The sequence below is a fragment of the Coregonus clupeaformis genome, chromosome 36 (assembly GCF_020615455.1).
Source record: "Coregonus clupeaformis isolate EN_2021a chromosome 36, ASM2061545v1, whole genome shotgun sequence".
Classification (NCBI taxonomy): Eukaryota; Metazoa; Chordata; class Actinopteri; order Salmoniformes; family Salmonidae; genus Coregonus; species Coregonus clupeaformis.
Window position 1 is genome coordinate 38,011,931 of NC_059227.1, and position 24,400 is coordinate 38,036,330.

A 24,400-nucleotide genomic window follows, 5' to 3' on the forward strand; every position below is an offset into this window, starting at 1 on the left:
TTACACAAAGAAGAAATAGTCACCTGCAGCCTCTATCTAAATTGATCACTTTAGCCTGCACCCTTCACTTGTTGCTACAGTAATGTGTGTTGACGATTTAGATAAAATGCAGGGGAGGTGCACTAGTTGTTTGTGTAATGCAAACAGAGCTCCATTCTGTGATGGGAGAAAAGACCATGCACTTTGCTTTTGTAAATCCTATATGTAAAGTATCTGCACAGTCGAGCCTACATATGAGTACTTAAGAGTTAGCGAGAGAGCGAGAGAGCGAGAGAGAGAGAGAGAGAGAGAGAGAGAGAGAGAGAGAGAGAGAGAGAGAGAGAGAGAGAGAGAGAGAGAGAGAGAGAGAGAGAGAGAGAGAGAGAGAGAGAGAGAGAGAGAAAAGAGTGGCTACAAGGACAGAGGCATTTTCATGCTGCTGCTATATAGAGCACTGCTTTCCCATTCCACTGAAATCCTCTCAAATGACAAAGCCATGCTTATCTACAAGGGGGATTTTGCAGAAAATAAAACTATTGGTCCCTAACCATTACATAAAATAAGACAATAATTGGTTCCCAACACAGTGACACTATTTAATGGGTAAAAACAGCTTATAAGAATGTCTGTGAGTCTGAGACATACCTGTCCAGACAACTGAGACTTATTATAGTGGCTTCCTATTCAGATCTTAATCTTGGGAATTCCATAACAGTGCTGTGACTGGTTTCATGCTACCTCACGCCATCTGCAGACATCAATGATAAAACATTACTTGTATTTTACTGCCCTCCAGTGTCTGTACTAGGAAACTACAAGTTCATCTAAAACCGGGTAAAATCTCACAGCAGTTCATTAATTTGAAGTCTTTATAGAGCTAGACGGGAGAGTCTATAGACCAGGGCCCGTATCCACAAAGCCTCTCAGAGTATGAAAGCCGATCTAGGATCCGTTTCGCCTTTTAGATCATAATGAATAAGACTATATGGACAGATGGGGACCTGATCCTAAATCAGCACTCCTACTCTGAGACGCTTTGTGGATACGGGCCCAGGCCAGTGTTTCCCAAACCATGGATCTGGACCCACTAGCAAGATGCACTCGCAGCATATTCCTATTGGGTTATATTCAGACTGGATTGCATCAACAGAAAAACATAGTTTCATTCATTTTAGTTGGTCAAGAAATGTAAAAAGGCTTTAGGTGGGCCACAGAACAAAAAGCAACCACTAATGGCCCAATACAGCATATTCTCCTATAATATCAATAAATATATATATATTTTTTTTACAGTACCAGAAAGGGGCAGCAATGGCCGGTTCTCTCCCACAGGTTGACTTCAAACACCTCTAAAATATGTTTTGTGCAAGTTTGTCTCTATTCTAAATAGAAAATAATGATAATGTGTAATGGCAACACATTTGTCTAAGGTTATGATATTGGAACACTAGTCACTTTAATAATGTTTACATACTGCTTTACTCATCTCATATGTATATACTGTATTATATTCTACTGTATTTTAGTCAATACCACTCCGTCATTGCTCATCCTAATATTTATATATTTTTTAATTCCATTATTTTACTTTTAGATGTGTGTGTATTGTTGTGAATTGTTACATACTACTGCACTGTTGGAGCTAGGAACGCAAGCATCTCGATACACCCGCAATAACATCTGCAAAATATGTGTATGTGACCAATACAATTTGATTTGATTTGACACGACTATTGGCACGAGTGCATCGGCCATGCATCACCGCTATTCAATATTTTCATCATTGGGTGAGTCGATGTCACTGGGGAAGTTTTTTTTTTAGGACTATATGTAGAATTGCATGAAATACATTTATAAAATGGCAATTTGTTTCCGCACCCTACAATTTGTTTTGCCTCATGTGCCTAAATCCTAGAAATACTGTACTACTCTATTCTAGTACGCAAATGCGATGATAGTTCATGTAAAAGAACGAACGCCAGAGTCTGGTAGCTTAATCATGTCATTAATTTAGAAGTGTTTGTCTTTTTGTTTCGTCAACCTGCTCTCTGCTCACCTCCGCTGTGAACTGGCTCGTAGGCGTGGCTTCTAGGTCAAATTTACACCGCTTTCTTAAAGTAGGCCTATTTCTATCTCACTGGCTAAACAAATTTGCTCAGGGCGGGGCATGTAGGGCGAGTAGGAGCTGACAATAAGTAGACCAGAGCCAGCCATTCCCTATCTCGCATGAGCGTGCCAGATATTATGGAGGAACCAGCTCACGCGGGAAAAGCATGCTCGTTTAAGAGAGGAAACGCCCACTTACACAGACAGGAACCTTGACAATTTCTTTGAATGGTAAACAGCCCGAGTAAACTATCGTATTGTAGCGACCCGCACAGACAGCTGTGTGGTATGTGTTAGGCTAGTAGATGGTTGTGTTGTACCTACCAGTACCCAGTGTTCGCGGGGTCCGACATGTCAATCAACCTGCTATCTGCCAATCACGGGAATGCCTGGAATGTTCTAATGCCGGGCATCCTGGCGGTTGGCGGAGTGGCGTGGAGGGGGGTTGGGCAGGGGGATGGAGCATTGGAAGTTAAGACCAGGTTTAGCCTTTGTTCTCTCTCTTTACGTCTGGGCTTCACAAGAGAAGGTCACGATTGGCTTGTGGGTTATCTTTCATTTTATTTGGCGTGGGCTACGGCCAAACAGTAGCCTGTGTAAAGTTGGTTTAATAAACCGTCCATTCGTAAACTCAATCCTCTGTCTGGACAGTTGTTCTTTTATGATCTAGTCAGGTCATTACAGTATTTATCCACCATCTTTGATATGAAAAAAAAAAGCATGGTTTCGTTTGCACATCGTTATGCACGATTGGTCAACATCAAACGTGTAGCCTAATTCACAGTGCGCGTTCTTCGTCAAATGCGATCAACAGATGCTGAATGAACGGGATGCTCAAGTTTTGTAAATTGCCTTTTCAAACGTAAAAGCAACAGTAGTACTGTATAGTGAATCAGCAGCCTATATGATTTGATTATCCTCTGAGTTTCTCTAACCATTCTATGTTCCCATTCGTTAGTCATGTATGAAATTAGTTGGTTTATAGGTTATTATTCAATCATGATCAGCCTATAAGCTACTTAGGCTATTTGATCATTTTAGCCTATGCATTGATTGTGATCTTGCCATGTAAGCTAAAATATGTAGACATGTTCCTATGTTGGACATCTGTGATTAGATAGTGTCAGATTTTTGTGATATAAAATGCTATAAGGTAAACAATCCATAATCACCTGAGAAAATATACACACTGAGCCAAACCAATACATTTACTGCATTGTTACATTATTGAACCACACTATAAGAAAAAAGGGTCCTTTGGCATTCCCCATAGGATAACCCTTTTTGGTTCCATATATAACCCTTTGTGGAAAAAAGGGTCCTACATATAACCCAACAGGGTTCTACCTGGAACCAAAAGGGTTCTACCTTGAACCAAAAATTATTTTTCAAATGGTTCTATGGGGACAGCCGAAGAACCCTTTTAGGTTCTAGATAGTGCAATGTCATCAACATTGTTTTGAAACAAACTTATGACATGATTTTGTGTTTTAATTTTATTTCACAGGACAAAAATGGCAATGGCAACTTTGTACAGCTTTCTGCGCCTACTTGTAATTGGCATCAGTGCAATAGGCTGTTTTGTGACTGTTTTACTCATGTTTTTTAAACCACCAAGTAACTGGCTTGCAAGACCCATTGAATCATCAACATTACCAATTCAGAAGGAAGAACATCTTGAAGATATTACAAAGGAGGTTAATAATAAGACCATAGTTCTATTATGGCTGTGGCCTTTTGGTCACTCCTATGATTTGGACACATGCAGCACCCTGTTCAATATTGATGGCTGTTTTTTAACATTTGACCGAGACCTATACAATAAGTCAAGTGGGGTCATCATCCATCATAGAGACATAAAAAGTGATTTATCAAATCTACCACCATTGCAGCAGCGCCCACCTTTCCAAAAATGGGTGTGGATGAATCTAGAGTCCCCGTCCCACACTTATAAAAAGCCAGGTCTTGAAAATATTCTCAATTTGACTTTGAATTATAGGCAAGATGCAGATATTGAAGTGCCTTATGGGTCAGTTGTATTCAGCCAAGAGGAGGGGGAACCTTTCTTATTGCCAATTAAAACTAAATTGGTCTGCTGGATTGTGAGCAACTGGAACCCTGACCATGCCAGGGCGAGGTACTACAATGAATTGGTCAAACACATCGATATACACACCTATGGAAATGCCTTCAGAGAACACATCAGTGATCAAGACTTCCTGAACACAATATCCAGTTGTAAATTCTGTCATTTGAGAACTCAATTCACAAAGATTACATCACTGAAAAGCTGTACAACCCACTAGCTGCTGGATCTGTGCCAATTGCTCTTGGGCCACCAAGGCAGAACTATGATAACTTTGTGCCTGGAGATGCCTTTATACATGTGGATGATTTCCTCTCCCCAAAAGAGCTAGCTCACCAACTCACACTGTTACATTCAAATGAAGAAATGTATCTGCAGTATTTTGACTGGCGCAGACATTTCAATGTAAAGAGGTCCCATTTCTGGGCTGAACACACATGTCGTGCCTGTGATTACATTAAAAGACACAAGGAATATAACGTTTGTAATAATCTTGACACTTGGTTTTGGGGTTGATAGCTCATTTTCTTCTGCAATGTTGTGGTTCAACCAATGTTATGGTAGCTCATGAAACATAGCCTGATATCTTGTGTGATAACCAGGACTCATCATTTTGGAGTATAATGTATGTAAGGAGACTGCCAACATGTTTTGCTGCAACATTTCCCTCCTTGTAATCTCTTCTGTAAACTACAGCATTGCATATTAGGATGAAATCATACATTTTCATATTTTTCAATAAGCTAATTTGTTTGTAGACTGATTTCCAGTGAGTAATTTACAACAATGGATACTCAAACCATTTGTAGCTAGCTTGCATTTCTTGCTCTCAAGCAGTTTTTATGAAATTAGGCTATTATAATAATAACAGGCTAATAAAATGTGTGAATAGGTGACATTGTACAAACTTGAATTGTGTTTTTTGTTGACTGTATAATAAGGCGTGTTTGTTCGATGTTTTCCCAAAGATGTGCTGTGCAGCTGCCAGATGATGATGATGATGATGAATTTAATTATGTGACGTCACACAGGAGGAATGAGGAGGGGTTGCGGGAAAAATGGGTGGAAAAATTCTGGTGCTTTTTGGACTCTCGGGCTTTCCGTTCTACGTTACCGTTATGTTGACGTGTAGATCACTCACTATACTACTAGCTAACGTTACTGTACTTTGCGCAACATGGTTTAGCTAGTAGCTATAAATATAGCCATAGAGTTGAAGATTATCGCTCATGCAAAGCTGTAGTTGAATAGTTTTGGAAGCCAACAAATACGATGGCAGCCGCCTGGGAAGAAATCAGACGTCTGGCAGCGGATTTCCAGAGAGCACAGTTTGCTGACACAGTGCAGAGGTAGCTAATGCCAGCGGGCGATTGCAAAACAGCTAACGTTAGCTAACGATACTCGAGTCGTTAGCTAGCTTCTCTGAACTTTATAGTCAGATGTAGCTAGTAAGTTAGCTAGATAGATACATGACTTTGTTGACTGTTTATGTCTGTGTAGTCATAGAACTAGCGTTATAGTCCGAGTTGGCTAGCTGAAACTAACGTTGTGTGGTGGGCTGAACCAGCAGGACAGCTATCGTTAGTAGGACAGCTAACGTTAACTAGCTATCTGTGCCTACGTGCATTTTTTTGTATGACAAATAAATAAATACAATATTTTTAAATAAACTGTGCCTACGGGCTTCCTGCAGAAGTTTTTAGCTGGACTAATATTGTATTCCCTAGCTGCTAACTAGAGTATGTTAGGTAATGTAACAGAACCCCTGGCCTTTTTTAGGAAACAGCTGCTAAAACTAGCCATTGAAATACTCTGTTAAAATCAAATTGTATTTGTCACATGCGCCGAATACAACTGGTGTAAACTTTACCGTGAAATGCTTACATACAAGTCCTTCCCAACGATGCAGAGTTAAAAAATAAAATGGTAACACGAGGAATACAATAAAATACACAAGAATGGAGCAATACAGGGAGTACCAGTACCATATCAATGTGCAGAGTTACGAGGTATTTCAGGTAGATACAGTATGTACATGAAGGCAGGGTAAAGTGAATAGGCATCAGTATAGATAACAGTAATATAAAGAACAGAGTAGCAGAAAATGATGAGTGTAAAAGTATTTGTGTTGTTGTTGTGTGTGTGTGGGTATGTCAATGTAGTGGGTGTGAGTGAGTATTCAGATCCCTCGACTTTTTCCACATTTTGTTACATTACAGCCTTATTCTAAAATGGGTTAAATTGTTTTTTCTCTCTCATCAATCTACACACAATATCCCATAATGACAAAGTGAAAACAGGTTTTAGAAATGTTTGCAAATGTATTTTATTTATTTAAGCAAAGGGTGGCAATTTGAAGAATCTCAAATATAAAATATATTTTGATTTGTTTAACTCTTTATTGGTTTCTACATGATTCCATATGTGTTATTTCGTAGTTTTGATGTAGTTACAATTGAGAAAATAGTATAAATAAAGAAAAACCTTGAATGAGTAGGTGTTCTAAAACTTGATTTGGAAAGGCACACACCTGTCTATATAAGGTCCCACAGTTGACAGTGCATGTCAGAGCAAAAACCAAGCCTTGAGGTCAAAGGAATTGTCCGTTGAGCTCCAAGACAGGATTGTGTCGAGGCACAGATCTGGGGAAGGGTACCAAAACATTTCTGCAGCATTGAAGGTCCCCAAGAATACAGTAGCCTCCATCATTCTTAAATGGAAGAAGTTTGGAACCACCAAGAATCTTCCTAGAGCTGGCCGCCCGGCCAAACTGAGCAATCGGGGGAGAAGGTGACCAAGAACCCGATGGTCATTCTGACAGAGCTCCAGAGTTCCGCATCATGCTCTGGGGATGTTTTTCAGAGGCAGGGAGACTAGCCAGGATCAAGGGAAATATGAATGGAGCAAAGGACAGAGAGATCCCCATCCAACCTGACAGAGCTTGAGAAGATCTGCAGAGAAGAATCTGAGACTCCCCAAATACAGGTGTGCCAAGCTTGTAGCATCATACCCAAGAAGACTTGAGGCTGTAATCGCTGCCAAAGGTCCTTCAACAAAGTACTGAGTAAAGGGTATGGTGTGTAGATTGATGAGGGGGAAAAAACTATGTATTCCATTTTAGAATAAGGCTGTAACATAACAAAATGTGGAAAAAATCAAGGGGTCTGAATACTTTCCAAATGCACTGTATAGTATAGTGAGTGTGCGTAGGGTCAGTGCAATATAAGGTCAGTTGTGCAGATAGTTCGGGTACCATTAATTGACTTATTTAGCAGTCTAATGGATTGGGGGTAGAAGCTGTCTCGGAGCCTGTTGGTCCGAGAGCCAATGCTCCGGTACCGTTTGCCGGACGGGAGCAGAGTGAATAGTCTATGGCTTGGGTGGCTGGAGTCTTTGGCAATTTATCGGGCCTTTCTCTGACACCGCCTGATATAGAGGTCCTGGATGGCAGGGAGCTCGGGCCCCAATTATGTACTGGGCTGTCCGCAGCAATCTCTGTATCGCTTTTTGGTCGAGGGCAGTGCATTTGCCATACCAAGCGGTGATGCAGCCTGTCAAGATGCTCTCGATGGTGCAGCAGTATAACTTTTTGAGATCTGAGGGCCCATGCCAAATCTTTGTAGCTTCCTGATGGGGAAGAGGCGCTGCCGTGTGGGTGTGTGTGGACCATGTTAAGTCCTTAGTGATGTGGATGCCAAGGAACTTGAAGCTCTCGATCCGCTCCACTACAGCCCTCTCAATCCGCTCCACTACAGGGAGTACAGGAGGGGACTAAGCACACACCCCTAAGGGGCCCCCGTGCTGAGGTTCAGCGTGGCGGAGGCGTTGTTGCCTACCCTCACAACTGGGGCCGGCTCGTCAGGAAGTCCAGGATCCAGTTGCAGAGGGAGGGGTTCAGTCCCAGGGTCCCTAGCTTGGTGATGAGCTTGAAGGGGACTATGGTATTGAACGCTAAGCTGTAGTCTATGAACAGCATTCTCACATAGTTATTTCCCTTCTTGTCCAGGTGGGAGAGGGTGGTGTGAAGTGCAATTGAGATTTCATAATCTGTGGATCTGTTGGGGCGGTATGCGAATTGGAGTGGGTCTAGGGTGGCTGGGATGATGGTGTTGATGTGTGTCATGACCAGCCTTTCAAAGCACTTCATAATTACAGATGTGAGTGCTACAGGGCGATAGTCATTTGGGCAGGTTACCTTGGTGCTCTTGGGAACAGAGACAATGGTGATCAGCTTGAATCATGTTGGGATTACAGACTGGTACAAGGAGAGATCTAAAATATCCTTGAAGACACGTGCCAGCTGGTCTGCGCATGCTTTGAGAGTGCGCCCTGGTATTCCGCCTTGTGATTGTTAACCTGATTAAAGGGTTGCTCACATCGGCCACGGAGAGCGAGATCACACAGTCATCCGGAAAAACAAGCATGAAAGGCATTTAGCTTGTTTGGGAGTTCTGCATCGCTGGGCAACTCATGGCTGGGTTTCCCTATGTAATCCGTTATCATCTGCAAGCCTTGCCACGTATGAGCGTCGGAGCCGGTATAATAGGATTCCACCTTCCTCCTATATTGTCTTTTTGCATATTTGATGTCTCGTCGGAGGTCGTAGCGTGCTTTCTTGTATGCGTCCATGTCAGTGTCCCGTTCCTTGTAAGCGGTAACTCTAGCCTTTAGCTCAGCACCGATTTTGCCTGTAATCCATGGTTTTTGTTTTGGATACGTTCGCATAGTCACTGTGGGGACGCCATCCTCTATGCACTTATTGATGAAGCCCGTGACTGTTGTGGTAAACTCTTCAATGCTATCGGATGAATCCCGGGACATATACCAGCGGACTCAAATGCCTCTTACTAAATGCATAGAATTACATATAGAACTAAATTATAGGATCTTTGTGTCTAAATGCCTCTTCTACTGTAAATCCTTCCCAGGTTGTCGGAGAGGAACTGCATTGAAATCGTTGCCAAGCTGGTTGAAGAGAAGAAGTTGGATGTGGTACACACACTTGATGGCAAGGAGTACATCACCCCGTCCCAAATCAGTAGGGAGATACGGGACGAGCTCTACGTCCATGGAGGTCAGTTGGCTAGACAACGTTCTTCTGATTCCATTACCTTTGTCGTCAAAGAAAAAAGTTTTGCACTCATTCATCTCAGATCATGGTTGCATAGATGTTCAAGGTTTAACATACACCTACATTTATTGACATGGGCAAAAGGTTATGGAAAAGATGGTCCTCTGTAGTTCAGTTAGTTGGTAGAGCATGGTGCTTGCAACGCCGGGGTAGTGGGTTCTTTTACCAGGACGACCCATACGTAAAATGTACGACACATGACTAAGTCGCTTTGGATAAAAGCATCTGTTAAATGGCATATATTATACTAAATGATTATGGTTATATATACAGTGGGGAGAACAAGTATTTGATACACTGCCGATTTTGCAGGTTTTCCTACTTACAAAGCATGTAGAGGTCTGTAATTTTTATCATAGGTACACTTCAACTGTGAGAGACGGAATCTAAAACAAAAATCCAGAAAATCACATTGTATGATTTTTAAGTAATTAATTTGCATTTTATTGCATGACATAAGTATTTGATACATCAGAAAAGCAGAACTTAATATTTGGTACAGAAACCTTTGTTTGCAATTACAGAGATCATATGTTTCCTGTAGGTCTTGACCAGGTTTGCACACACTGCAGCAGGGATTTTGGCCCACTCCTCCATACAGACCTTCTCCAGATCCTTCAGGTTTCGGGGCTGTCGCTGGGCAATACGGACTTTCAGCTCCCTCCAAAGATTTTCTATTGGGTTCAGGTCTGGAGACTGGCTAGGCCACTCCAGGACCTTGAGATGCTTCTTACGGAGCCACTCCTTAGTTGCCCTGGCTGTGTGTTTCGGGTCGTTGTCATGCTGGAAGACCCAGCCACGACCCATCTTCAATGCTCTTACTGAGGGAAGGAGGTTGTTGGCCAAGATCTCGCGATACATGGCCCCATCCATCCTCCCCTCAATACGGTGCAGTCGTCCTGTCCCCTTTGCAGAAAAGCATCCCCAAATAATGATGTTTCCACCTCCATGCTTCACGGTTGGGATGGTGTTCTTGGGGTTGTACTCATCCTTCTTTTTCCTCCAAACACGGCGAGTGGAGTTTAGACCAAAAAGCTCAATTTTTGTCTCATCAGACCACATGACCTTCTCCCATTCCTCCTCTGGATCATCCAGATGGTCATTGGCAAACTTCAGACGGGCCTGGACATGCTCTGGCTTGAGCAGGGGTACCTTGCGTGCGCTGCAGGATTTTAATCCATGACAGCGTAGTGTGTTACTAATGGTTTTCTTTGAGACTGTGGTACCAGCTCTCTTCAGGTCATTGACCAGGTCCTGCCGTGTAGTTCTGGGCTGATCCCTCACCTTCCTCATGATCATTGATGCCCCACGAGGTGAGATCTTGCATGGAGCCCCAGACCGAGGGTGATTGACCGTCATCTTGAACTTCTTCCATTTTCGAATAATTGCGCCAACAGTTGTTGCCTTCTCACCAAGCTGCTTGCCTATTGTCCTGTAGCCCATCCCAGCCTTGTGCAGGTATACAATATTATCCCTGATGTCCTTACACAGCTCTTTGGTCTTGGCCATTGTGGAGAGGTTGGAGTCTGTTTGATTGAGTGTGTGGACAGGTGTCTTTTATACAGGTAACGAGTTCAAACAGGTGCAGTTAATACAAGTAATGAGTGGAGAACAGGAGGGCTTCTTAAAGAAAAACTAACAGGTCTGTGAGAGCCGGAATTCTTACTGGTTGGTAGGTGATCAAATACTTATGTCATGCAATAAAATGCAAATTAATTACTTAAAAATCATACAATGTGATTTTCTGGATTTTTGTTTTAGATTCCGTCTCTCACAGTTGAAGTGTACCTATGATAAAAATTACAGACCTCTACATGCTTTGTAAGTAGGAAAACCTGCAAAATCGGCAGTGTATCAAATACTTGTTCTCCCCACTGTATATTTTTTAATCTTGTGTTTCTGCTTTCCAAAGGTCGTGTCAACATTGTGGACCTACAGAAGGTGTGTCACTCTGCAGTACTACTAATTCATCTTCCTAGTGTGTAGCGCTGTAGTTAAGTGTTTCTGACAATAATGGTTTTTTATTATTGTTTACAGATTATCAACGTTGATTGGGTCCATGTTGAGGCCAGAGCAAATGACATAGCAAGATCTGATAAAAGCGTTCAACTGGTGCTGGGGCAGCTTATCGATGAGTAAGTAGAACTTTTCACATTACATATTTTTCATTGTAGTACTGTCAACTACTGGGCTATCAGATTTGTTCTGATTTCCCTTTGTCTTCAAGAAACTACCTGAATCGAGTTTCTGAGGAGGTGAATGATAAACTACAAGAGGCAGGCTTGGTGAACATCCCAGAACTATGTAAAAACTATGACCTTCCAGGGGACTTCCTGACTGAGGTGAGACAAGGGAACAGTCTAAACGGGGTCCTTGGGACGTCCCAACTCTGACGTCACCCCATTTATGTTGAAATTCAAAATGGTTAGTGTTTAGGGTAGGGACATCGCAAGGATACCGCATAGCACTAACCATGAGTTTAGAGCCCCCTCTGTCTTCTTGTCAATACCATCCCCTCTGTTTCATATTTGAGGTGATACTGACAGAAAATATCTGCAATTAATCATGTGTATCCTTTGATATCAGTAGGCTTTTGACAGCTTGAGTTAAAGCTTGAGGTGCATGTATGGACCTGTACACACAGTTCTTATCTGAAATGGTCCTGTGTAGCTCAGTTGGTAGAGCATGGCGTTTGAAAATGTATGCACTCACTAACTGTAAGTCGCTCTGGAGTGTCTGCTAAAGGACTAAAATGTAAATGTACATTTAAATGTTATCCACTTTGTCTGATTGTGTGCTGTGCTGTGTCTCATAGGAGCTGTCGAAGCGCCTTGGGAAAGTCATCCAAGGCCAGATGGATGAGTACAACAGGGGAGTCTTATTCACCCCTGCATTTGTCTCTCGCCACAGAGCTCGCATCCGTGGGCTTTTCAGTGCAGTGACTTGGTATGTTCCATACCGATCCCTTCTTGTCTTGCGTTTTTAACCAACACTATCTTCGTTTTTTTCGCCCTGCTCCTAATACTTAATTCCTTTGATTCCTTGTGTAGGCCAACACCAGTCGGTAACGTGATTGGCATTTATGGTTTTCAGGAACATCTTCTCTACTGTAAGTAGCTATTCCTTCTGTTGTGTTAATATTCAGACCAAACAGTTAGAATATTGTCAGCACTGTACCATGTGTGTTTTGGGTGTATAGTGATTTGATCTGTGTGTTCATATACAGTACAAATAATGTTTTGAGTAGGCCTAATCAAACAAATTCAGTTGTATGTCATGCTATCGTTCAACTAACTTTTGGGCCATTGTTCCCCAGCTGTTTTGGAGGAGCTGGTGAATACTGGCCGTCTGAAAGGCACTGTGGTGGGGGGCCGGCAGGACAAAGCTGTCTACATCCCTGACATCTACTCCAAAACACAGAATGCCTGGGTGGACTCATTCCTCAAGCAGAACGGCTACTTAGGTACTCCCACCTTAAATTATTTATGGGATATACTAAGATTATTGGTTGCAATATTTCTTTTTCATAATTTCCATACTGGAATTCTGCCTAAAACCTGATATTTCCTCTGTTCCCCCCACACAGAGTTTGATTCCTTGATCAGACTTGGCATCCCTGACCCAGTGAGCTACATCAAGAAGCGTTTCAAGTCCAGCAAGCTGCTGTTCCTTAGGGCAGCCTGTGTAGGCCAGGCCCTGGTAGACCAGGTGGAGGCTTCTGTGGAGGAGGCTGTCAACTCTGCCACATGGTCCGATGTACAGGTCCATACAAACCTGCTTTATGAATCGTTTTCTGCCAAAAAAAAATAAATCTTTATAGCATAATATGTTGATTTTGCTCAGTAACTAGCTTGCGTCACATTTAAAGTATACAGTGCGTATATATACAGTACCAGTCAAAGGTTTGGACACACCTACTCATTCCAGGGTTTGTCTTTGTAGAATAATAGTGAAGACATCAAAACTATGAAATAACACATATGGAATCATGTAGTAACCAAAAAAGTGTTAAACAAATCCAAATATATTTTATATTTCAGATTCTTCAAAATAGCCACCCTTTGTCTTGATGACAGCTTTGCACACTCTTGGCATTCTCTCAACCAGCTTCACCTGGAATGCTTTTCCAACAGTCTTGAAGGAGTTCCCACATATGCTGAGCACTCGTTGGCTGCTTTTCCTTCACTCTGCGGTCCAACTCATCCCAAACCATCTCAATTGGGTTGAGGTCGGGTGATCCTGTGCACTCTGGATCTTCCATTCCTGTGGCGGTCCTCGAGCCAGTTTCATCATAGCGCTTGATGGCTTTTGCGACTGCACTTGAAGAAACTTTCAAAGTTCTTGACATTTTCCGAATTGACTGACCTTCATGTCTAAAGTAATGATGGGCTGTCGTTTCTCTTTGCTTATTTGAGCTGTTCTTGCCATAATATGGACTTGGTCTTTTACCAAATAGGGCTATCTTCTGTATACCCCCCATACCTTGTCACAACATAACTGATTGGCTCAAACGCATTAAGAAGGAAATAAATTCCACAAATTAACTTTTAACAAGGCACACCTGTTAATTGAAATGCATTCCAGGTGACTACCTCATGAAGCTGGTTGAGACAATGCCAAGAGTGTGCAACGCTGTCATCAAGGCAAAGGGTAGCTACTTTGAAGAATCTCAAATATAGAATATATTTGATTTGTTTAACATTTAATTGGTTTCTACATGATTCCATATGTGTTATTTCATAGTTTTGATGTCTTCACTATTATTCTACAATGTAGAAAATAGTAAAAATAAAGACAAACCCTGGAATGAGTAGGTGTGTCCAAACGTTTGACTGGTACTGTATATAAAATCATCTCATTTTCTTGAGTCACTTAAAGTGTGCCATGTGTTCCCCTGCTTTTGACATGTAGCCCATTCTGCCCAGCTGTCTGTCCATGGAAGACGTTGGCATCATAATCAACGAGGCCATGAGAACGACCAACGTGCAGTCGACTGCCAGGGTCCTGGGAGACACCGTGGTGGTCAGCGAGAAGTTCATCAGCAACTGTCTCTGTCTTTTTGAGGAGACCATGCAGCATAAAGCTCAGAAGGTAAATCACACCGGTCATGAAGTTACCTGATGGCCCAAAACTGTGATTGTCATTGTCTTTTGAGATGGATATAAACTGAATGTACAAAGCATTAAGAACACCTGCTCTTTCCATGACAGACTGACCAGGTGAATCCAGGTGAAAGCTATGATCCCTTATTGATGTCACCTGTTAAATCCACTTCAATCAGTGTAGATGAAGGGGAGGAGACAGGATAAAGAAGGATTTTTAAGCCTTGAGACAATTGAGACATGGATTGTGTATGTGTGCCATTCAGATGGTGAATGGGCAAGACAAAATATTTATTTGCCTTTGAACAGGGTATGATAGTAGGTGCCAGGTGCGTCGGTTTGTGTCAAGACCTGCAACAGTTTCCCGTGTGTATCAAGAATGGTCCACCACCCAAAGGACATCCAGCCAACTTGACACAACTGTGAGAATCATTGGGATCAACATGGGCCAGCATCCCTGTGGAACGCTTTCGACACCTTGTAGAGTCCATGCCCTGACGAATTGAGGCTTTTCTGAGGGCAAAAGGGGGTGGGGGTGCAACTCAATATTAGGAAGATGTTCTTAATGTGTTGTACACTCAGTGTATAGCTGTGTCTCCTTTCCACTTCATCAATTCCATGCTGTTCTCTTTCAGGAAGCCAAGAACAACCCTGTTTTCCTGATAACTGAAGACGATCTCAAGCAAGGCGCTATGATGACAGAAAATACAGCCCCCTCCAAAAAGGAGAAGAGGGAGGCAGAGAGGAGGAGAAGGACTACAGGTAGTACAGGCCAGGCCTATCTGTTAGTCTATCTGTTATCAACTAGACATGGTAACCTCTTCTAAGGCTAGGTATTTTCTGCTCGGTAGTTGGAGAGATTTGACCCCTGGTCAGTTCCTCATCATTCATTCATTAACCTAACGTAGCAGGTGTCAAAATACGCCTGTGCGGCGTCCCCACAACCGTTTTTCAGGAGAAATGGACGTTAGGTTAAAAATACTACATCCCTTAAAACCGGAAACATCTGCTTTCTGCAGACCCCGCGGAGAGTGTTCATTAATTGGTTATTGTTTTGCTTCCTAGAGGGCAGCGGCAGTAAAGGAGGTGGTGGAGGATGCAACGCCAGAGAGGTCAGGATACGCAAAACCAAGAGGAAGGGCAAGAGGGACGATGACAGTGACGAGGAGACAGCAGTCACCCCACAAAGTATGACTACAGTCATTATGTTGCCTGGGTTCCACACTGAATTCACTATGTAGCACGGCTCCAGTTTGGATCACAGGCTAACGTTATTGTGGGTTTGCACAATAAAACCCTACAGTGAAGTGAAAAAAGTATTTGATCCCCTGCTGATTTTGTACGTTTGCCCACTGACAAAGAAATGATCAGTCTATAATTTTAATGGTAGGTTTATTTGAACAGTGAGAGACAGAATAACAACAAAGAAATCCAGAAAAACGCATGTCAAAAATGTTAGAAATTGATTTGCATTTTAATGAGGGAAATAAGTATTTGACCCCTCTGCAAAACATGACTTAGTACTTGGTGGCAAAACCCTTGTTGGCAATCACAGAGGTCAGACGTTTCTTGTAGTTGGCCACCAGGTTTGCACACATCTCAGGAGGGATTTTGTCACACTCCTCTTTGCAGATCTTCTCCAAGTCATTAAGGTTTCGAGGCTGACGTTTGGCAACTCGAACCTTCAGCTCCCCTCCACAGATTTTCTATGGGATTAAGGTCTGGAGACTGGCTAGACCACTCCAGGACCTTAATGTGCTTCTTCTTGAGCCACTCCTTTGTTGCCTTGGCCGTGTGTTTTGGGTCATTGTCATGCTGGAATACCCATCCACGACCCATTTTCAATGCCCTGGCTGAGGGAAGGAGGTTCTCACCCAAGATTTGACAGTACATGGCCCCGTCCATCGTCCCTTTGATGCGGTGAAGTTGTCCTGTGCCCTTAGCAGAAAAACACCCCTAAAGCATAATGTTTCCACCTCCATGTTTGACGGTGGGGATGGTGTTCTTGGGGTCATAGGCAGCATTCCTCCTCCTCCAAACACGGCGAGTTGAGTTGATGCCAAAGAGCTCCATTTTGGTCTCATCTGACCACAACACTTTCACCCAGTTCTCCTCTGAATCATTCAGATGTTCATTGGCAAACTTCAGACGGGCATGTATATGTGCTTTCTTGAGCAGGGGGACCTTGTGGGCGCTGCAGGATTTCAGTCCTTCACGGCGTAGTGTGTTACCAATTGTTTTCTTGTTGACTATGGTCCCAGCTGCCTTGAGATCATTGACAAGATCCTCCCGTGTAGTTCTGGCCTGATTCCTCACCGTTCTCATGATCATTGCAACTCCACGAGGTGAGATCTTGCATGGAGCCCCAGGCCGAGGGAGATTGACAGTTATTTTGTGTTTCTTCCATTTGCGAATAATCGCACCAACTGTTGTCACCTTCTCACCAAGCTGCTTGGCGATGGTCTTGTAGCCCATTCCAGCCTTGTGTAGGTCTACAGTCTTGTCCCTGACATCCTTGGAGAGCTCTTTGGTCTTGGCCAGGGTGGAGAGTTTGGAATCTGATTGATTGATTGCTACTGCGAACAAGTGTCTTTTAAACAGGTAACAATCTGAGATTAGGAGCACTCCCTTTTAAGAGTGTGCTCCTAATCTCAGCTCGTTACCTGTATAAAAGACATCTGGGAGCCAGAAATCTTTCTGATTGAGAGGGGGTCAAATACGTATTTCCCTCATTAAAATGCAAATCAATTTATACAATATTTGACGTGCGTTTTTCTGGATTTTTTTGTTGTTATTCTGTCTCTCACTGTTCAAATAAACCTATCATTAAAATTATAGACTCATCATTTCTTTGTCAGTGGGCAAACGTACAAAATCAGCAGGGGATCAAATACTTTTTTCCCTCACTGTATGTCAATTCAGGTACAGTATTACATTGTTTGTTCGGTGAGGTAGTTCTCTGTAATGAGATCTTAACAGTTGTTGGAAGAGATTGCTCCCCTGGGTGATTAAGCCTGTTAGTGTAAGACCAAGGGAACTGTAATACCCCCATTTAAGGCCAATTATATTTTTCTTTCACTCTTTTGCAGATCGTAACAAACAGACTGAAGTCCCCTTCATGGGCCTGGAGGAGATCACCGCTGTTCTAGAAGAGAGAGTGTGTGACTGCCCCGAAGAAATCCTCTCTGAGTTGGCGGAGCATTTAGTAAGGTAGGGATTCCTGTCACGATCACGATTAGTCACAATCACTTTCAAGCACAATGTGTTAACCCCCTTACTCAACCAACAAAATAAATACTGTGCATCAATGCGTCAGTTTTAACATGCAAGACTCTTGCTCTGTCTGCAGGCCATTGACTAAGACCTACCAGGAGGTGGTTCGGACTGTGTTCATGTCCTCCACTAGCTCCACGACCGGTGTGACCAAGAAGAGAAGTGTGAAGGACTTCCAGGAGGAGCTCTCCAACCTGTACAACAACATCAGGCTCTTTGAGAAAGGGACCAAGCTCTTCTCTGGTAAATAGCTTTAATTTACCTCCTACAGAAGTACAGGTGATCCTCATTGAACGTAAAACCTATTAATGCAGCATAAACATCAACTGATCAATCCTTATTTGAGCCCACAGATGAGACCCAGGTCCACATTGCCAAGTACGTCCTGAAGACGGTGTGCACGGACATCACCAATATCCTGGTGAATTTCATGGCAGCTGAACTCATGATGTCAGCAGAGAATCCCAGCTCTATCACCAACGAGGTTAGCTCTCCTCTCAGCTTGTCATTCCAAGCCTGTTCAGTGCTGTTGGTCAAGTACTTTAGTGAGGCTTCATCCATGTACTGCACATTCCCAAATGTCACAATGTCTGTCAATGTATCCCCCTTTAGGTCAGAGTGAAGATGTTAGGAATGTTTCCAGAGGAAACCAAAGGGCCTCTTATGAAAGTGCACAACAGTCTGAATGGAAAAGTAAGTTATGTTCATTCAGTTGGAGGGTTACTACATTATCATTGTTGTTATAAACAAAGAAATGTACTTTGAGATTGCTCTCTCATATGTATCATATGCATGGAGCTTTTCTGACACTATTGATATTTGTTTCTTTTCAGACGATTGAAGATTTTTTAACCAATATAGAAACAGCAGTTGAGGTGTGTGGATTCATGCTGAAGAAAGGAGACAAGAAAAGAGAAAGGTTAAAGCAACCAATTAAGTCAAAGCATTTACCTGTCTATAATAACTATGGACCTGGGTCATTGTCTGAGGTGCTACACATTCTTGGCTGACTGGGCAGTGTGTGTGTTCTGGTTCCTATAGACAGGCCCTGTTCCTGCACCGGCAGGCTCTGATAGAGCAGCTGAAGGAGACGGAGGACCCAGCCTTGATTCTCCACCTGACCAGTGTGCTGCTCTTCCAGGCCAGCACCCACTGCATGCTGCACGCCCCCGGACGCTGTGTCCCCCAGATCATAGGGACTCTGGTGGGCCGCGTCTCTGAGGTACTGCCCCCTTTCTCCTTGGTTCTCATTGATAATACATTACACTAAATTCCTAGTGTTATTATACCAGTAATAGTTAGAATGGTGTATGTTTGCAACCTTTTATGTTATTGGGATGTTTTCGATTAGCTCTATGGGGGACCTATGGTGATCTTTTTCTGCAACACTTACATTGTGACCTGTTTACAATTGACACCGTTTTTAAGATGACATCATACTGAAGCTTTTGGATGGGTGTGGTTGTTGTGTTCCAGGAGCAGCACAGGCTGCTGACGGGCTACCAGGGTCTGGTGGTTAAGCAGCTGGTGAGCCAGAGCCAGGGGAAAAAGCAGGAGCAGGGGGAGGGAGAGAACCCAGAGGAGGGGGACGAGGCAGAGGCCATCCGGAAGGAGCTGGTCTCCCTGACCAGCGAAGTAAAGGATCTGGTCCTCTCTCAGAAGAAGACGTCTGGGACTGAAGAGTGAATGGGCTTGTGCCACATCGACTGCATTGCAGTTGGAAACTGCCAGCTGACTGATCTACAAATCACCTAACTACTCATTATTATTTGTAGATCAGTCAGTTAGTACTGATTTACCCACAATGCATCGCAGATTTAATGCTCTCCAAAGCGGCCAATGAATGTCCAGAAATCTAGAAATAAATTCATAATTAAATACTGTAGATCAGCTGCCCCAAACACAATTGTCTTACAAAGTGCTTTCTCAACAGTCTTACCCATTTAGACTAAGAAATATCTGATACCCACCTAGTGTGGTAGTGTTGTGAGTGGTCTATTATTTGCAGTAAATTCCTTTGCAGGATGTGTCATTTGAATTAACATTCAAATTAAGTCCTCAGTGAGGTAATTTGCTCCTGTAAGTCGCTCTGGATAAGAGCGTCTGCTAAATGACTAAAATGTAAATGTAAATGTAATGTAATAAATAATTTCATGGATTAGTTAAACTCAGCCTCTCTTGGAATGTAACTTAGTTTGTGTCTTTTGGGCTTATAGTCAACATGATATTTAAGAGGTGGAAACTATCGTTATTTATGTCACTTCAAAATTCACAGAAGCTAGATATTTATCCTTAGTAGTCCTAAATCACTGCCTCATCCAGGCTACTGTATCTTCTTCATTCTACTGAAACGAAAGATACACAGACCACTGGCGCCCTCCATTGGTAACACACAATACTGGGAACAACTGCACATGAAACTTGTATTAGGGACAGATCGAAATTTACTGGTGGGGAGGGGCTAGTCCAACTAAAGGTGTCATAAAATAAATTGAACACCCTAGAATTAACAACGAATAACAATAACCGTAGCGACCCTGTGTTTATAAACGTGGATATCAACTTTGCCACTTCTGTATGCTTTTGTGGCACAGTCGATTCCACGCAGGGCTATGGGCCAGAAGGTTGAGGGTTCACCGCTACCACAGACGAGCTCACTCTCCCTGCCTGTTTCATTACACTACGATCAGAGCCGGCTGCAGACACTGATCAGCTAGGGGGAAATCCGATTTTCAACATTTTGATGCCATGTTTATAATTATATAAAAGTGCCCGAAGTCGGTATGCAACAAATTTTCCAACAACTGGTTTCTGTGCCAATGCACCACACAAACAATAAACAAAGCATACTGACTTCGGGCACTTCAATATCATGGTTTGCGTTTTCACACCACAATAAATAGACTGTGTCAATCTGGACAAACAGAACATACATCCCTCCCTACCTTGTAGTCTTACCCAGTATAGAAGGCTTAACAATCTCTGAATAATGTCATTCAACTTTTTGGTGTTTTGTAACAGATGTCGCTTTCCATTCATCAATTGGCCGCTGCACAGTTTGGATTGATTGATTGATTTTATTTGTCAGTAAAAAAATATACATATTCAGTGCATTCGGAAAGTATTCAGACCACTTGACTTTTTCTACATTTTATTACGTTACAGCCTTATTCTAAAATTGATTAAATTGTTTTTTCCCCCCCTCATCAATCTACACACAATACCCCATAATGACAAAGCAAAAACAGGTTTTTAGAAATTTTAGCAAATGTATTAAAAATAAAAAACTGAAATATCACATTTACATAAGTATTCAGACCCTTTACTCAGTACTTTGTTGAAGCACCTTTGGCAGTGATTACAGCCTCGAGTTGTCTTGTGTATGACGCAACAAGCTTTGCACACCTGTATTTGGGGAGTTTCTCCCATTCTTCTCTGCAGATCCTCTCAAGCTCTGTCAGGTTGGATGGGGAGTGTCGCTGTACAGCTATTTTCAGGTCTCTCCAGAGACGTAGTCTCCGTGTCCCTGCCGCTGAAAAACATCCCCACAGCATGATGCTGCCACCACCATGCTTCACTGTAGGGATGGTGCTAGGTTTCCTCCAGATGTGACGCTTGGCATTCAGGCCAAAGAGTTCAATCTTGGTTTCATCAGACCAGAGAATCTTGTTTCTCATGGTCTGAGAGTCATTTAGGTGCCTTTTGGCAAACTCCAAGCGGGCTGTCATGTGCCTTTTCCTGAGGAGTGGCTTCCATCTGGCCACTCTACCATAAAGGCCTGATTGGTGGAGTGCTGCAGAGATGGTTGTCCTTCTGGAAGGTTCTCCCATCTCCACAGAGGAACTCTGGAGCTCTGTCAGAGTGACCATCGGGTTCTTGGTCACCTCCCTGACCAAGACCCTTCTCCCCCAATTGCTCAGTTTTGCCAGGTGGCCAGCTCTAGGAAGATTCTTGGTGGTTCCAAACTTCTTCCATTTAAGAATGATGGAGGCTACTGTGTTCCTGGGGACCTTCAATGCTGCAAAAACGTCCCCAGATCTGTGCCTTGACACAATCCTGTCTTGGAGCTCTAAGGACAATTCATTCGACCTCATGGCTTGGTTTTTGCTCTGACATGCACTGTCAACTGTGGGACCTCATGTCCAATCAAATTAATTTACCACAGGTGGACTCCAATCAAGTTGTAGAAACATCTCAAGGATGATCAATGGAAACAGGATGCACCTGAGCTCAATTTCGAGTCTCATAGCAAAGGGTCTGAATACTTATGTAAATAAGGTATTTGTTTTTTTATTTGTAATAAATTCGCACCAAAAAAAAAACTGTTTTCGCTTTGTCATTTAAAAAATCCATTTTAGAATAAGGCTGTAACGTAACAATGTGGAAAAAGTCAAGGGGTCTGAATACTTTCCGAATCATCACCACCGTGAGAGGGGAGTATTCCCTAATGTTGAACAGCAAAATAGACTGAAATCTGTAAAGGATTTTCTCTTTAGACTATGCCAGAAGTAAATAAAATAATTTTTAGCCCTCCATCATGTTACCATGAACAGTGATAAGCTGCTCCGATGTTGATTGGCTTGGATAATACTACATTATCTGGATTGTGTGTGCCAGATGGAACGAGATTTGCTGCTTTCAAAGGGGAATGCCAAAGGGGATATATAACTGGAAGGTAGTAATCAACATTCTAGACATATAGATTGCTGAATGATACATTTTTTGATTGAACCTAATGTAGACCGCTGTAATGGAAGCATGATTATAAAATGCTTTTCATCATGATTTTAGGAAGGTCAGTGTCTAGACGTCCTTCATTTTCTACCATGCAGTAGTTGGTAGTCAGCTTATCTTTGGTAAAGCCCTTGACAGCATACTGTATTGTAAAGTGTCTTCCTTTCCTTAATCTACACTGATCTGATGATTATGGATGGGTGCAAGCAATATAACAGAACCTACAGCTTCTAGCTGCCTAGTAATTATTTCAGATCGCTGTATATCCTCTGTGTTGCAGTGTTCTACAGGTGTCCTTCAATCAATCCAATTTTATTTATAAAGGCCTTTTTACATCTGCAGATTTCACAAAGTGCTATACAGAAACCCAGCCTAAAACCCCTGACAGTACGGCACCACAGAGATGAGGGAGTCTGTCTTGGGTGTTTTTCACATAGACCCGCATGAGGAAGGACGCATGCATCACACAAGTCTATCCACAGGCACGTGCCTCCGATTGCCATGGAAACAAGCAAGAGCGCAAGCTGGAGGAGCTATATGCATGAAGTAGAGCCTGGGCCAAAGCACGAAAGTGTGAACTGTCATTTTTTTCCCAATCCAAGGTTTCAGTAGATTTTGTATCTTTAGCGCCTACTCCGGTAATCAAGTCAGTGGACCACCCTTCATCTCTGTTCAGAGGCCGTCCATCTCCTTTCTCTTGACTCTCCATCTCTTTTCACAGGCCGTTCATATCCTTTCTCTTAACTCTCTCCATCTCTTTTCACAGGCCGTCCATATCCTTTCTCTTGACTCTCCCATCGCTTTTCATAGGCCGTCCATATCCTTTCTCTTTTCAGTGGCAAGAACAGGATATTTGATCAAACAAAAGTGACGATTGCTCGCTAACATCACCTGAATTGTTTCAAATGTATTGGTAACATGTTTGAAAATAGTTTTTTGTTTACAATTCTTATATTTTCATTTTTGGGGGTTTTGAACTCAACACACATTTCTTCTCCATTTGCTTACAATTATTATTATTTTCGTTTAGAATACAGCTGTACACAAGAGGAGCTTCAGACTCATTACCTGAGAGCTGACGGGATGACTCAAGGGTGCATGGGCAATGTGTTTCCAGGAAACATTTGTTTACGTATTTGGCTAGTAGACAGTCCAGAGGATCAACTGCAACATCATAGAATTGTCATGGAATGGGCAGGAAGGACTGCCCGTTCCATGATCTCGCCATCACGGTTGACAACTCCGTTGTGTTCTCCTCCCAGAGTGCGAAGAGCCTTGGCGTGACCCTGGACAACACCCTGTCGTTCTCCGCTAACATCAAGGCGGTGACCCGATCCTGTAGGTTCATGCTCTACAACATTCGGAGAGTACGACCCTGCCTTACACAGGAAGCGGCACAGGTCCTAATCCAGGCACTCTGGATTACTGCAACTCACTGTTGGCTGGGCTCCCTGCCTGTGCCATTAAACCCCTACAACTCATCCAGAATGCCGCAGCCCGTCTGGTGTTCAACCTTCCCAAGTTCTCTCACGTCACCCCGCTCCTCCGCACACTCCACTGGCTTCCAGTTGAAGCTCGCATCTGCTACAAGACCATGGTGCTTGCCTACGGAGCTGTGAGGGGAACGGCACCTCCGTACCTTCAGGCTCTGATCAGTCCCTACACCCAAACGAGGGCACTGCGTTCATCCACCTCTGGCCTGCTGGCTCCCCTACCTCTGCGGAAGCATAGTTCCCGCTCAGCCCAGTCAAAACTGTTCGCTGCTCTGGCACCCCAATGGTGGAACAAGCTCCCTCACGACAAAAAAAAAAAAAAAAACATTCTAAAGTGGTTATCCCACTGGCTATAAGGTGAATGCACCTATTTGTAAGTCGCTCTGGATAAGAGCGTCTGCTAAATGACGTAAATGTAAATAGAATAATCAGGTCATGGCATACCTCACATACCCTTTATTGGCCATATAATTGGATATGATATCATTAGTGTTCT

The 24,400-nt window shown here is 42.9% G+C and overlaps 1 protein-coding gene and 1 pseudogene across 1 annotated transcript; both read left to right on the forward strand.

The window, feature by feature from the left end:
- Positions 1-3,461: 3,461 nt before the first annotated feature.
- LOC121552703 lies at positions 3,462-5,052 on the forward strand (annotated as a pseudogene).
- A 222-nt stretch (positions 5,053-5,274) lies between these two features.
- On the forward strand, positions 5,275-20,329 carry LOC121552321 (E3 UFM1-protein ligase 1-like). The gene is made up of 19 exons (XM_041865138.2): positions 5,275-5,520; positions 9,100-9,245; positions 11,215-11,243; positions 11,340-11,437; positions 11,530-11,644; positions 12,118-12,248; positions 12,353-12,411; positions 12,619-12,765; positions 12,889-13,064; positions 14,214-14,393; positions 15,040-15,166; positions 15,470-15,592; positions 17,494-17,614; positions 17,754-17,920; positions 18,031-18,161; positions 18,290-18,370; positions 18,511-18,596; positions 18,719-18,899; positions 19,154-20,329. The coding sequence occupies exons 1-19, from the start codon at positions 5,444-5,446 to the stop codon at positions 19,361-19,363; spliced, it is 2,385 nt and encodes a 794-aa protein (XP_041721072.2). The 5' UTR covers positions 5,275-5,443; the 3' UTR covers positions 19,364-20,329.
- Positions 20,330-24,400: the final 4,071 nt, after the last annotated feature.